At 42.2% G+C, this 12,533-nt stretch overlaps 1 protein-coding gene across 6 annotated transcripts in view; it reads left to right on the top strand.

Annotated features, from left to right (window-relative positions):
• Positions 1-12,533, top strand: part of IMMT (inner membrane mitochondrial protein) — a 43,765-nt gene that overhangs the window by 27,564 nt on the left and 3,668 nt on the right. For 3 of the 6 annotated variants that reach the window (XM_084857427.1, XM_084857425.1, XM_084857429.1), the window contains 6 exons: positions 552-655; positions 1,524-1,659; positions 5,554-5,683; positions 7,280-7,294; positions 9,114-9,337; positions 11,723-11,854. In XM_084857427.1, the coding sequence (XP_084713553.1) occupies positions 552-655; positions 1,524-1,659; positions 5,554-5,683; positions 7,280-7,294; positions 9,114-9,337; positions 11,723-11,854 (741 nt within the window). The remainder of the gene's footprint in view (positions 1-551; positions 656-1,523; positions 1,660-5,553; positions 5,684-7,279; positions 7,295-9,113; positions 9,338-11,722; positions 11,855-12,533) is intronic. The other 3 variants (XM_084857428.1, XM_084857426.1, XM_084857430.1) reach the window with 1 other exon arrangement.

Below are 12,533 nucleotides of genomic sequence, written 5' to 3'. Positions count from 1 at the left end.
AACCTGGAGAACAGAACATTGGTACTTACCGAGACAGTTGCTTCTGGGTTGGTGTACGAAAGGCATCCTGACTTTTTTTTGGATCCTGAGTCTGTTATGTAATGCTCTCTGCCATTATCACCTGCCCCTGTGTCTTCTGGTTAGGCCTTCCCTTTGGGGTCTAATTTCTTTTTCCGTTATGTATCTGTCCTCCTTGGAAAGTTTCCTCCTCTCCTCTGTGGTCCTTAAGTATTTCCATTTATACTGGGGAATTTTTTCCCTGATCTCTGTTACTAAGCTATAGCTGCAAACAGAACTGGCAGGGAGGAGTCTAGGACCAGCAGATTACACAAAACTCTGTCATGATCCCGGCTTTTTCCTGGGCAATAGAGGGAGTTAACCCATTGTAGGAATGCCTTCCGCACACCAACCCAGAAGGAACTTTCTCGGTAAGTACCAATATTGTGACCTAAAATGGTTTTGGTAATCTAGGTAAATACATTTTGATGTTTAACTAGCAGTTTATTGTCCTTACCTGAGTGATCTAGAATGACTATAAGATGTTTTGTTAGATTCCAAGTGACAAAAAGGCAACTCAGTGGCGAACATTGGAGGAAGCATTGAAGGATCGCAGGAAAGCTGTTGATGAAGCTGCAGATGTCCTTTTAAAAGCCAAGTAAGTCATCTTAGCTTTAACATAAATCTGGTAGAAAATCATAATGTGATTTCATTATATTAGAACTATAAAAAGTAATGAAATTATTTAAACATAAGCGAAAAGTGCAATCCAGTATAGGACTATGTAGACCAAGTGATAGGTTTTTTTTTTTTTTTTATGCCTATGAGATCAGGCTTGATTTTCACTGACTGGGGTTAATAGGTCCAGCCCTTACCCTAACAGTGTTCTCAAACTGCAATCGTTTACTTTCTCCTGAATAAATGGATCCTTCCTTTTCCCTATAGGAATTATTGGCAAAGTGTTACACTTCAGGACACTCTTGCACTCAGAGCAAGACATTCTCCACCCCTACAGTGTGTGGCCTGTCACTGATATGATCTAACAGCAGCTGCCATATAGACGTTTGCCAGGTTCTTTGAATGCAAAAACTCTCCCTCTATACATAGCTTGCCTGTTACAGTGGCAAACTTTTCGCTAGTTTCTAAAACATTATTCACCCAAGGGGGCAAATCTGCCTCAGTTGTATTTTTAAAATGCACACAGTTTTGGTAACCTGTTGGGTATTTTCTTAATAAGTAGTTACCTTTTTGTGGGAGAGCTCGATGTTTGTCATTCCAATTTTGTCATAGTAGACCATGGGGTGTACTACCCCCAATTTCATATGGAATTCTCTAATTTTTTATACACCAGCATTAACTTCAGACTTGTCATACAGTCTGTTTAAATCCCTTTTTCCATTTAGTTCTTTGTATTATAGTTCTCACAGAAACTAGTGATGAACTGACAGATTTTATCTTTCCTATCCTTAAGTTGAGCAAACAGTGAATATTGGTATAGCTAACTGATAGTGTTTGGTTTTGTTTAGAGAAGAATTGGAGAAAATGAAAGGGGTGATTGATGGTGCCAAGAAGTCTCAGATTCCTGGGGCCAAATCACATATCCTGGCTGCAGAAGAGAACCTTCATCATATGATAGTTGACCTGGATAGTGTGGTCAAAAAGGTGAATTTAACTCAAATCAGGTTTTAATTATTTTAAGTTGATGCTTAAGAAGCAGCATATGAGTGTTGCAGTGAACTTCAGTGCAGGTGATGGATTGTCTTTGGGATTTTGGAGCATCTCAAAATTAAGTTCATTTCCAAAGCAGATGTATTTTACTTTAATGATCTAGAGTGTACTAAAATACAGACAGAGAAGCATGAATCATTTCAGATTCTTTGATGCAAAAGCCTTTCATTTTTATAAATCACCAGGTGACTGTTTTGCCTTTCCATTTTTTGTGCTGAATGGAGCTAATGTTTCTTGTTTATCTTTTAAAAATCCTCTTAGATTTGTTTTCATGTTTATTTAATTGAGGATTTTTTGGGGTGGGGGGGATCCTTCTTGAAAGGGATACACCAAAAATTAGACAATGAGAACCTAGGACAGGGAGCTGGGAACTGCTGAGGGGAATTTATTTACACAAAGGCAAGAAAAATAGGTTGCTTTCCTGTAACTCGTGTTCTTTTAGTGATTGTCCAGTCACACAGTGGGGTTCTATGCCTCCGCAGAGAAATCTTCAGGCCTTTATGGAGCTTCACTTACGTTAGGATTTCTGCCCCTTCCTTGGGTAGGGAGGGAAACTTCTTCACATGTGCTGTCTGTTGCGGGTGCTCTCCAACCCACTTTTCATCTGACTTCATTAACTGGAAGTTAAGAGGCACCAGCGGTGGGTTGGAGGACAGGTTGTACTGACTACATGTATGATTGCTCAGAGAATGCTAGTTACAGGTAGGCAGCCTGCATTTCTTCTTCTTGGTCTGTGTACAGTCTGCAGTCCCAGAATTGGTTTACTGGCTAGCTAACGTACCTGGAAGCTAGATGCTGGTGTCCTGTACCACCAGTAGGCAGAAGGTAGATCTCCAGCTGTTTTGGACCAACTCCCCAAAGCCCCTGCCAGCATTGCCAATGGTCAGGAATGCTGGGAGTTGAAGTCCAAAACATCTGGACATCTACTCTACAACTAGGGCGAGTATTGGATGAATAGAAACCGTAGAGATCACTCAATCAATCTTCTAGCTCACCTTCAGAAATGGACCTAGGATCTGCGCATCTGATGTCACACTGAAATGGTGTTTGGGGTAGATACAAGCCACTGGAGAACAAAGCCAGTGGCTGTGACATCAGGACTGGTGCAATTGGTGGAACCTGTGACTCTGATATGGGTGGTACAGGATCTGAGCAGTGGTGGTGAGTGGTACAACAGATGGATGGATCGCTATTCTCAGAGAAGGGGCACCATGCTGCTTGTTCTTATGCCTTAAAATTCAAGGTAGGGTCCAAGCACTTGGAAGATGCTTGGCCCTGGTTACATGCCTTAAGCTGTTTCAAAGCCAATACAGTGGCTTTGGCTTTCGCAGTTGGTACTGAACTTTCAGAGACCGCTTGGGCATTAGTGGGAGCGGGAGCAATGGTACAGAAGCTGGTGCAGAGCCTTCATTAGTGTTTGGAGGCCTTTCTCCATGGAGAACATAACATATTAAATTGCTTTAGGGCCTGTTCCCACAATAAGACACAGAGATAAAAGGAGCAGTTTGGCGGGGCTTGCTGGTGAGTTTCTGGGAGAGGGAACAACACTCTCTTATGCTCCTCACTCAAGCACAGATGGCAAAGTGCTATAAAAATGAAGGCTTATGGAATAATTTGGCAGTTCTTGGTAATGCTGCACTCCCAGTGCTCAGAAGAGAGCTGATCAGGCAAGGGCTCACTCCTTGGAGCATGTGTAGAGGGGGTTTCTCTCCCTCCTTGAGAGGAAAGGTGGGGAGCATGTGCTCCCTAACTGAAGTGCTAGAAAGTTCTGGACATGGCTCTGTGCAGGTGCAGAACCCAATTGGGGGACTGCACTGAGATCATGAAGAAGATCTTAAAGTTCTGCAACCCAGAAATCATAGAAGAGCTGCAGATGTGTTAGATTAAAAGAAAAGGAAAATATTACTAACCAAATGTCATCCATGTCAGCAGACACAATAGTATCGATGCACATCCTTCTTAAGTCTCTCGAAACAATACAGAACTTCTCTTTTTAGAACTGCTCTTGGTGATTTAATTTAGTGTGTACTAGCTGTTCTTGTGTTAATATCTGTTCTATTTTTAGCTTCCTTTTTTTGCTCACATCTTCCTAGGTTCTGAATGTTGTAGTATAAATGGATGAAGACTTAAAATGTATAAATGCTGCAGTATTAGCTATGCAGTTAGCCTTAGATTGGCAATGCAGTGCCTGGGGATGGGGTGGGTGTCAGCGTGAGCCGACAATTTTGTTGGCACATTAAGACTATTTTTTAAAATGCCTTATTGGCACCTGGAATTCCTTCAAAGCACAGCTCTGGCCCCCAACTGCCATCATCTTCATTTCCCGTGATGCCTCTGGGCCCTATGTGGACCTAGAGACCTTCTTTAGGAAATTAAGATGACAGGTGGCTATAGACCAGAGCTTTGTTCTGCAGTACCGCCTAGCCATCCAGCAAAAGGAAAGAGAAAGGAAGAAAGGACTGCTGTTGCCTGGTAAGCTAGGGGGGAGGGACTAGGATAGCCAGCAAGGGGGTTAGGGAGGGTAGCAGGAAGCTCAAGGGGGACTAGGAAAGCCAGCAGGTTAGGGAGAGCAGTGGGAAGCTGGGAGAGGGACTAGGAAAGCAAGTTGGGGGCAGGGGGTGCTAAGGCGGGTGGTGGGAAGCTGGGAGCAGGAACTAGGAGAGCCAGAGTTGGATAGGGAGGGTAGCAAGAAGCCAGGCGTGGGGCTAGGAAAGCCAGTGTGGGACTAGGGAAGGGTAGTGAAAAGCCTGCAGGAGGGGTTGGGGATGTCAGGGAGCAGCTGGGGAGCAACTTTTGGGGCTGCTGGGGGACAGAGGGATGGGTTTGTGTAATGGATGAATGGGGTGAGTGGTGGTGTGTCTGTGAATGGATGTGGGGTGCATTTGTGTGTAAGAGAGATACAATTCAGGGGTGACCCAGAGTGGGAAGAGTGTGTGTTTTGGAGGGTGAAGTTGAAAGGCGGAGAGAGGTTTCTGTGTCTGTGAGTGGGGGATGAGCTTCCTATTAAGTTGTGGGACATTTAAGGAGATTAATTTTAATGGAGATTGGGGAAATTGGCTTGCTTTACTGAGAAATGGGTGTCTTGTTGGAGCAGAAAACTGGGTCCAAAGGAGCATCTCTTGGGGCTCAGACCCCATCCCTGCCTTGTACTTGGGCATGCTACTTGTGTTTTTGCCCCACCAGATTGCCTTTCTGTAAAGTGGGTGTTTGTCGCAGTGGTAAATTTTGTAGTTGATCACACCGCATGGCAGCTATTTTGCAACACTTTCTCAGAAATCCAGATGTGTCTACAGTTGGGACCCTTGCAGTAATGTCACTATTTGTTCATTCTTCTGTGTGTGAGGGGGATAAAATGTCTTGCTGTTATCTGCATCAGTATAGGTTTTCTGTTGAAATGTGGCTCCTCTGCTCTTCTTTTATTTACAGTACTAACGCAGCTGCCCTAGTTTAGGCCTTTCAGTTTAGACAGTATCAGATGTTTTGTTTCTGCTCTGAACTGAAGATATTTAAAAGAATTAGTTCTACCAAAGTACTTTCAACTGCCCTCCCTGCTTTGACTGTGTTTACAAATTAGCATGTTTTTACTGTTGGACCTCCACCCTAATGTGTAGTTGGGTGCGTAATGCAGAAAGTACTTCTGGTATCTAAGAAAGAGGGGCCAAAGAAATTGAATGAATTTCTGCAGATTATTTCATTTTGAATCTTTGCTTCAGTTTTTTGTCCCTAGATATTTTTGTGATGCCTGATATCAGTTGCTGTGTGTCAGTTCTATGCTTATGACTTAACACCTGCTTTGAGACGTTAATCCTTCCTTTTTGTTTTCTGTAGGTGCAAGCAGCTCAGTCAGAGGCTAAAATAGTAACTCAGTACCATGAGCTTGTAGCTAAAGCAAGAGAAGAATTTCAGAGAGAGCTGGATAGCGTTACTCCAGAAGTTCAGCCTGGTTGGAAAGGACTAAGTAAGTAAGATGGTTATCTTAAAGTTAACATTTAGTTTCAGTCCCTTCAAATATTCTCTGCTGGTATCCCACAGTTTACAGTGCTAAATAAGCTTGCACTGATTCTCCCCCCTCCTCCTTAAAACCTCATTTCTAAATGATAATCACTGCAGTCTGTTGGTATTTAATCTTGGGGCATTTGCCTACTGCTTGTTCTTGTCTTTTTGGCCTGAAACGATTTTGGTAGCACACCATCCATAAGTTACCGTTCATCTGAGCAAGACCCGAGTAAGATGTACCTTTAGTTTGATAAGCCATAAACATCTTGCTGCTCCAATATGAAGAACCAAAGTACAGAGGCATGCAAACCACTAGCTAGCTCATCAATTGGTGATCCAAGATTACATAAGAATACTTGTTTGCCTACAGTTCTACTAAGAGCTGTGTTCATACGGAGTTTGGTGGTCCATCCTCCCCTATACTGTCTACTTCACAGGCAGCAGCTCTAGAAGGACTCAGGAAGAGGTATTTTCCAGTCTGCTACTTGATATCCAGAAAGATGGGATAGAAATAACAAATGAACATATATAATTGGAAGAACGTGTGCCTGCACCCACATTTTTCTGAGTTGGAGATGCTCGTGGGATTGGGGTGGGGGATGACAAGACTTTTTTCTTAAAGGGGAATATTAGCATGTACACATTAGTACTGTTTGCCCTTTTAAAAGCACCCAATAATATTGCAGCAAATTCTCAAGCTGCTTTTTTAATTCAGGAGAGGGCTCTAGGGGTGGGGCGCTTAAGGAAGGGGAGAACACTTTTTGAGGGGGGAAAGTCAGGCACTTGCAGCCCTCAATGAATCATGGCTATAATCGAGTTTAGTTCTTTGTAGGGATGTTGGAGGAATCCGTCCGAGCGGTCAAGTCTGCCAAGCTTTCAGCAGCTTGGCCCCCCAGACTCTGGCTCACTTGTCCATGAGCTGGTCCAACTTGATCTGTGTCAAGTCAGGCCAGCTTGTGGATCTTTGTGGGTTTTTTCTGTAAAAAAATCCCCTTCATTTATGCAATTGTGAATGCAATTTGTGCAAATGACACATTCTTCAGCTAGAATTTGTGTAACTTGCAGCCGTAAATATGCCTGACTTGTGCAAATTGCAGGCAGAAGTGCAATTTGTGTAAGCTAGGCATATTGACAGCTGCAGTTTGCACAAATCATGCAGGTTACGGCCCAAAATTGCGTAAGTTACACAACTTGTGTAAATGACGTTTTTTACAGCCCCCCATGAAAGTCCCCAGATTTCAGGAACAGGTCCCCTGGCTCGGCTTGCAAATGCAAGCTGAGCCAGTGGCTTGGGGAAATCTGGCGAGGGAAAAAAGGGCTGGATTTCCCCATGATGGCCATCCCTACTTCTTTGTACGTCTGTGGGCTTCTATACTTCACTATGACCCACGTGGGTTTCTGAAATGAACCATTTCATGCTGCACTTTCAAGTATACTCTTTATGTTCATGTTGTCTGCTTGCATCTATGCACTTGCACTCATGCATGCTTTTAACAGCTCATTGATTTGCTTCTATGGACATCCTTTAACTTTTCCAAACGTTCATTTTCTCTTGCAGAAATAACTGATTTAGGTGAGTTCTGCTTTCCATAAACGTTGTATGTCTCTTGTGCCTTTCTTCTCAGGATTATGATGGCAAATGGTCTATCAAGTGGGTTTGCAATTTTGATTGTTCTTTTTTACTTCTAAAAGTAATCATGGTTTTTGTTTTGGTGTGCTACTAAACAGAAAATGATTTGTTTTGCTAATGATACAGCTGTGAACATAAATAACAACCATATGTGTTAAGGTACTCTGACATTAATAAAAGATTTTCTTGAGCTGTCTGCAAATGAGTATTTTACAGATGGCATGAATATAAGATTGGACATAAAATGGTTACCTTTTAAAACCATGTCCCCCACCCATCTTTATTCCTTCTGAGAAATAAATACACTGCAGTACAAGATGCACCAATTAAAATTCATATTATCAAAAGCTCTATTTCTGTTTACAACCAACCCTTCTACAGACTAAGCAAATTGACCAATAGGGAAGCTCATTGATTATGAACTCATCAAACTCTGGTTGTGGAGTAGGGTGGGAGGGAAGTGTTTGTTAATCTTGTATCTCGCACAGGTACGTGGTATTTTCATACAGGTTTGCAAAGTGTTAACTCACCAAATGTTTTTTGACCATTCAAATGCTGGTGATTGTAACAATTAATTACTTACTTAATTACAATATTTGTATGCTGCTCCACATCCAAAAATCTCAGAGCAGTGAAAAGCAGACAGGATAAAAGAATCATAGAATAGTAGAATCATAGAATCATAGGGTTGGAAGGGGCCTAATAAGACCATCGTGTCCAACACATAAAATAAAAACATCATGTTAAAATCATTAATATTTTTTAAAAGAAACAGAGTTCTGACAAACCAAGTTTTGATAAACCGCAACCGGTCACTCAAAGAAGGCCTCCTGAAATAGCAGTGTCTTCAGGAGATGCCGGAAGCAACACAACGTTGGCACCTGCCTGACCTCCAAAGGCAGGGAATTTCATAGGAATTTTTAAAAACCTAACCACTTGATAGTATGCTGTATTGAAATACACAAATAAGCATATACCTCTTGTGATTCCTGGTTCTCAAAGTAAAGTCCCATGTAGCTGCAGTCAGAGAGAGCATTGTATCCTGTAAAACTGTACCAGTTTTAACATGAATATGTTAGCTTCGGCCTTTAGTATGCAAACAAAAATTTAGTCTGCAAAGTTGGTTTAGACGCCAGCTGTCCCTGTGTTTCTTGGAATCTTTGAGAAATTAAAAAATCTTTTTTTTTTTTTAACAAGCAAATGATGTTTAACATTTTTTAAGGTTCTAACCTAGATCAGGTGACTCTGATCTAAGCCTTTAAAAAAAAAGTTGCCATTTTGTCCTCATTCTCTCACGTATCCCCAAACGTCACTGCCTAAGTTGGTTTTTTCCTGACATGGAGACAATCCGCATATGAGAAAATACATTTGTGGTGTTTTGCCATAATTGGGTTGGGTCAATGGATGTTGTTCTTTTCTTTTGTTTAACTTTGCTAGGTTTAAGTCCTGAAAGTTATCCTGAATGTTCAGGAACAACATAGATGGTGTAACTGGGTGAGAGAAGTTTCATTTGGTGAACACTTTCTATGCTGTTTTAAAAGTATAGGGACCCCTCTTGGGCTTTGGATCTGCCAGCCCTTTTTCGGATGAATAGTTTTACTTGATGACTTTGATATATTCTGAATGCAGAGGAATGTGCAACTATATTTGGCCAGTCAAGTAAGCGTAAAGTATTATAAAGTCTCTGCTCATGCAGATAGGCTATGAAGATAGGATGATCTTTGTGCAGCCTGATCTGTATCTAACAATCCATTCTCTTCAGCTGGACGACTGACAGTAGATGACTTGAACTCTCTCATTGCACATGCTCATCGACGTATAGATCAACTCAATAAGGAGCTGGTGGAGCTGAGAGTTCGAGAACAGCAACACATTGACACAGCTCTGGAAAAGCAGAAACTGGAAGACAAAAAAGCTTTTGAATCAGCAGTGGCAAAGGCACTAGAACATCATAAGAATGAAATCCAAATTGAACAGGAGAAGAAGGTAATGGTTGGACTTCTTAATTTTCTCGCATTCTGTTAATTAGTCCATGTGTGTATGCATATCTTTTGATGATGTGTGTGTGTGTGTGTGTGTGTGTGAGAAGAATGCCTGTGTTCAGTGTTAAGTCTGCTTAATAATATGACCAGATCTCAGTAGAACTTTGGACACTGAGGATCTGGTTCTCACATGGCTTTGACTGCATACTTTTAAAAGTATGCACTCAAAGCCACATGAGAACCAGATCCTCAGAGTGCATACTTTTAATTACTCCATTTGCACTGTCCGGGAAGTGCAAGGTCCAGCTACCAGCAGACATGGCTAAATTAACAAGTTGGGCTGATATGTCAGTGGAGTTGGCTGTAGCCATCTGGCAGTCCAGACATTGGGCAGGCACTGGGATGTGGAATGTCCAGAAGGAAAGTACAGCTCCATTCCCGTGGAAATGGAGATGCAACTCCCTGACAGCTGAGCCCTGTATCTCTTGCGAGGGTGGAAGAAGCTAGCTGATTAGCTTGGCAAGGCAGGTAGACAACAGCCAAGGCAGGACTCCTTTGCATATATCGCTTGGCTGACTAGAGAAAGGAGATGGGAAGAGGTTAAAGTCACTCCTCTGCTTTGGAGCTGACAGGAAAGCTGTAGCCACACAGAAGCTTTTCAGCAGGCTAATGTATGTATATGTGACTGATCAGATTGGATATGTGTGGTTGGAAGTCTTGTTGCATGTGTAGGAAATTGTGCATAACTGTTTGTGTGTCGGGGGGAAGATGCTCAGACTTTGTAATTTCAGAACGTGGTTGCCACATTTATGGAAGACAAGTTGGAAAATAAAGAAAAGACTGAATAGTTTCCTGAGCAGGGCTAAGTTGCTTGTTGTTGGGGTCCCATGTGTCTGCTTAACTGATACTTTGTCTGCAGTAAAATTACCTACATTTTGCAGCTTTGCCATGTTGTATTTTTTGCTGGGAATTTCACCTCTGTATTTTCAAAATCTTCCCCACAACTGTAGGAAATGAAAAATGCACTTACCGAAAAGAAGTGCAGACGTGTTGGGTCACAATGCTACCAGATTGTATGGGGCAAGGCCAGATCCTGTGTGTCATTTAACCATCAAGACCGTACAGAGTCTAAAAACTTTTATTGAATGTCCTGTTCAGCCACTAATGTGTGCCATAAAAATCCTGAAAATGCCTTCTGTGAACAAATAAGGCAAATGTACTTTATTGGAAAGAAAGGAAACACTAGGTGCTTGTTACATCCTTCTGTTTGCACTGCTTTTAATCCTCCCAGTGCAATTGCATGGCGGTAAAACATTCAGTCCATACCATCCAGAAAGTTAATCTCTTAGCAAGGACTATTTCTCAACAGCTTCCACCGGTGTATTTTAAATTTTATCAGGGAGTTAGGCAGTTATGGATACAGAGTCTTAAAATAGGTCTTTTTTCAAGAAAATGTGAACAAGTAATCTAGGTTCTGTCCCTTGTAAAAATGGCATTCTAAACTTGATAGTCTTTTGGGGAGCACTCTTTTATAAATTAAATGTAGTTATAGAGGAGGAGAAGCGGACATGTAGCAAAATACAGCATTACTTGGATGCCTTTCTTCACTGTCCGGCTAAGTTGGTATTACCAAGTATGGCTCTCATTTACAAGTTTCAGCAGTCCTTTCCACACCATTTTACAAGAAACAAGCTGGCACAGACTGTGTGGGTTCTAGACTGCCCCCAACTTAGACTGTTCTAGCCAAGAAACCTCTAATGCAGGCATGGGGGGGGGGGGATTCCATATACAGAGAAAATGGCTGCGAATCCTACCTCTTTTTAAAGCTAAAACATCCTGTAACATAAATGACATACCTCCCAAGCTTCCAGGCCCCTGGACCAATTAAAGCTGGATTAGCCATGAATGACTTTACTCTCTGGCAGACAAGATTAACAACAGAACTACAACTTGCATGCATTGGCTTTGCTGACTCTCAAAATGGAGTTTTACCTTGCTTTAAATGGAGGCCGCTAACGTCAAGGTGACCAAGTCTTAACAATAATGGCCAATACTCAAATTTATCACATATAGTTATTGGCACCTTGTGCCTTCAGGACACTTTTAATCAAGTCTTGCTGGATTTTGTTATAATTTATTTAGACATTTCAAGTCTGTTTTGCTTTCAAAGTACTCTTAGCTGTTACTACATAGATCAATAAATCAAGGTGGGAAATGCAGTCAGTGTAATGACAACTTCAGTGATCTATTAGCTCATATGATTTAGCACTGTTTCCTGGATAACTGGTGGTAGGCCCCATCTCTTAGGTAAAGTTGCACTCCAGAACCACTGGATAGAGAGGGCTGTCTGTTCATATAAGATAACTGACCACCAGTGACTTTTTGACAGGTTGAAGAAGCCCAGGCAGTTATGGAGAGTGAAATGAGGACCCAGCTCCGCCGGCAGGCTGCTGCACATGCCGATCACCTAAGAGATGTTCTCAGGGTCCAAGAGCAGGAACTCAAGCTGCAGTTTGACCAGGTGGGAGCTTGTGTTATTATTGTGCAACTTTGAAGTGCAGCATTTTGCATTATTGGATAATCTCAAAGATTTCCCTTCTTAAAGCTCAGACCTGACTATGATTATGCATAAGTAAATACCACTGATCTCAGGTTGAACTAACTAGTGTGTAGGTGTGCTTAGGATTGTGCATTCTTCTGTGGATTTGTTTGCATTGACTTTATGATTGAATTCCAAATGCACAAGGGGCAAGAGCTGTTCTTGCATGCTATATGTCCTAAATTTGACCTCTAGGAATGAAATGTGTCAAAATATTCTTGCTATGGATATTCTTTGCGTTGTCTTCAGCCCTGTTTGGATGTTTGTTTTCAGAAAATGTGGAGGACAAGCAGGGGCTGTGCATGCTAGCCCTGTCCCCAGCATCTCCACTGGCTGCAGCATGTTGAGTGGAAGGCTTGAAAGGGGAATTGTTATGTATTTGGCTGAATGTGGTTACAATCCTCCACCTGACTGGGAGCCCCGGTTGTGCAGGCTCCTTCTAGCCCTTCCACTCACCATCCGAAGGACCGAGGCTGGAGATGTGGGGATGTGGGAGTCAGGGCTAACGTGCACAGCCCCTCTCCACACCTCCTCAGAAATGACTCTCAGGGGATAAATACTCTCAGAACGTGTGGAGGCAAATGCCCAAACAGGGCTTTAA

This window comes from Heloderma suspectum, chromosome 5, assembly GCF_057233095.1.
Source record: "Heloderma suspectum isolate Gila_16-S chromosome 5, 16-S_ref, whole genome shotgun sequence".
In the NCBI taxonomy this organism is placed as follows: domain Eukaryota; kingdom Metazoa; phylum Chordata; class Lepidosauria; order Squamata; family Helodermatidae; genus Heloderma; species Heloderma suspectum.
Note: the sequence above shows the minus strand (reverse complement) of the source record. Positions and strands in the feature narration are given on the sequence as shown.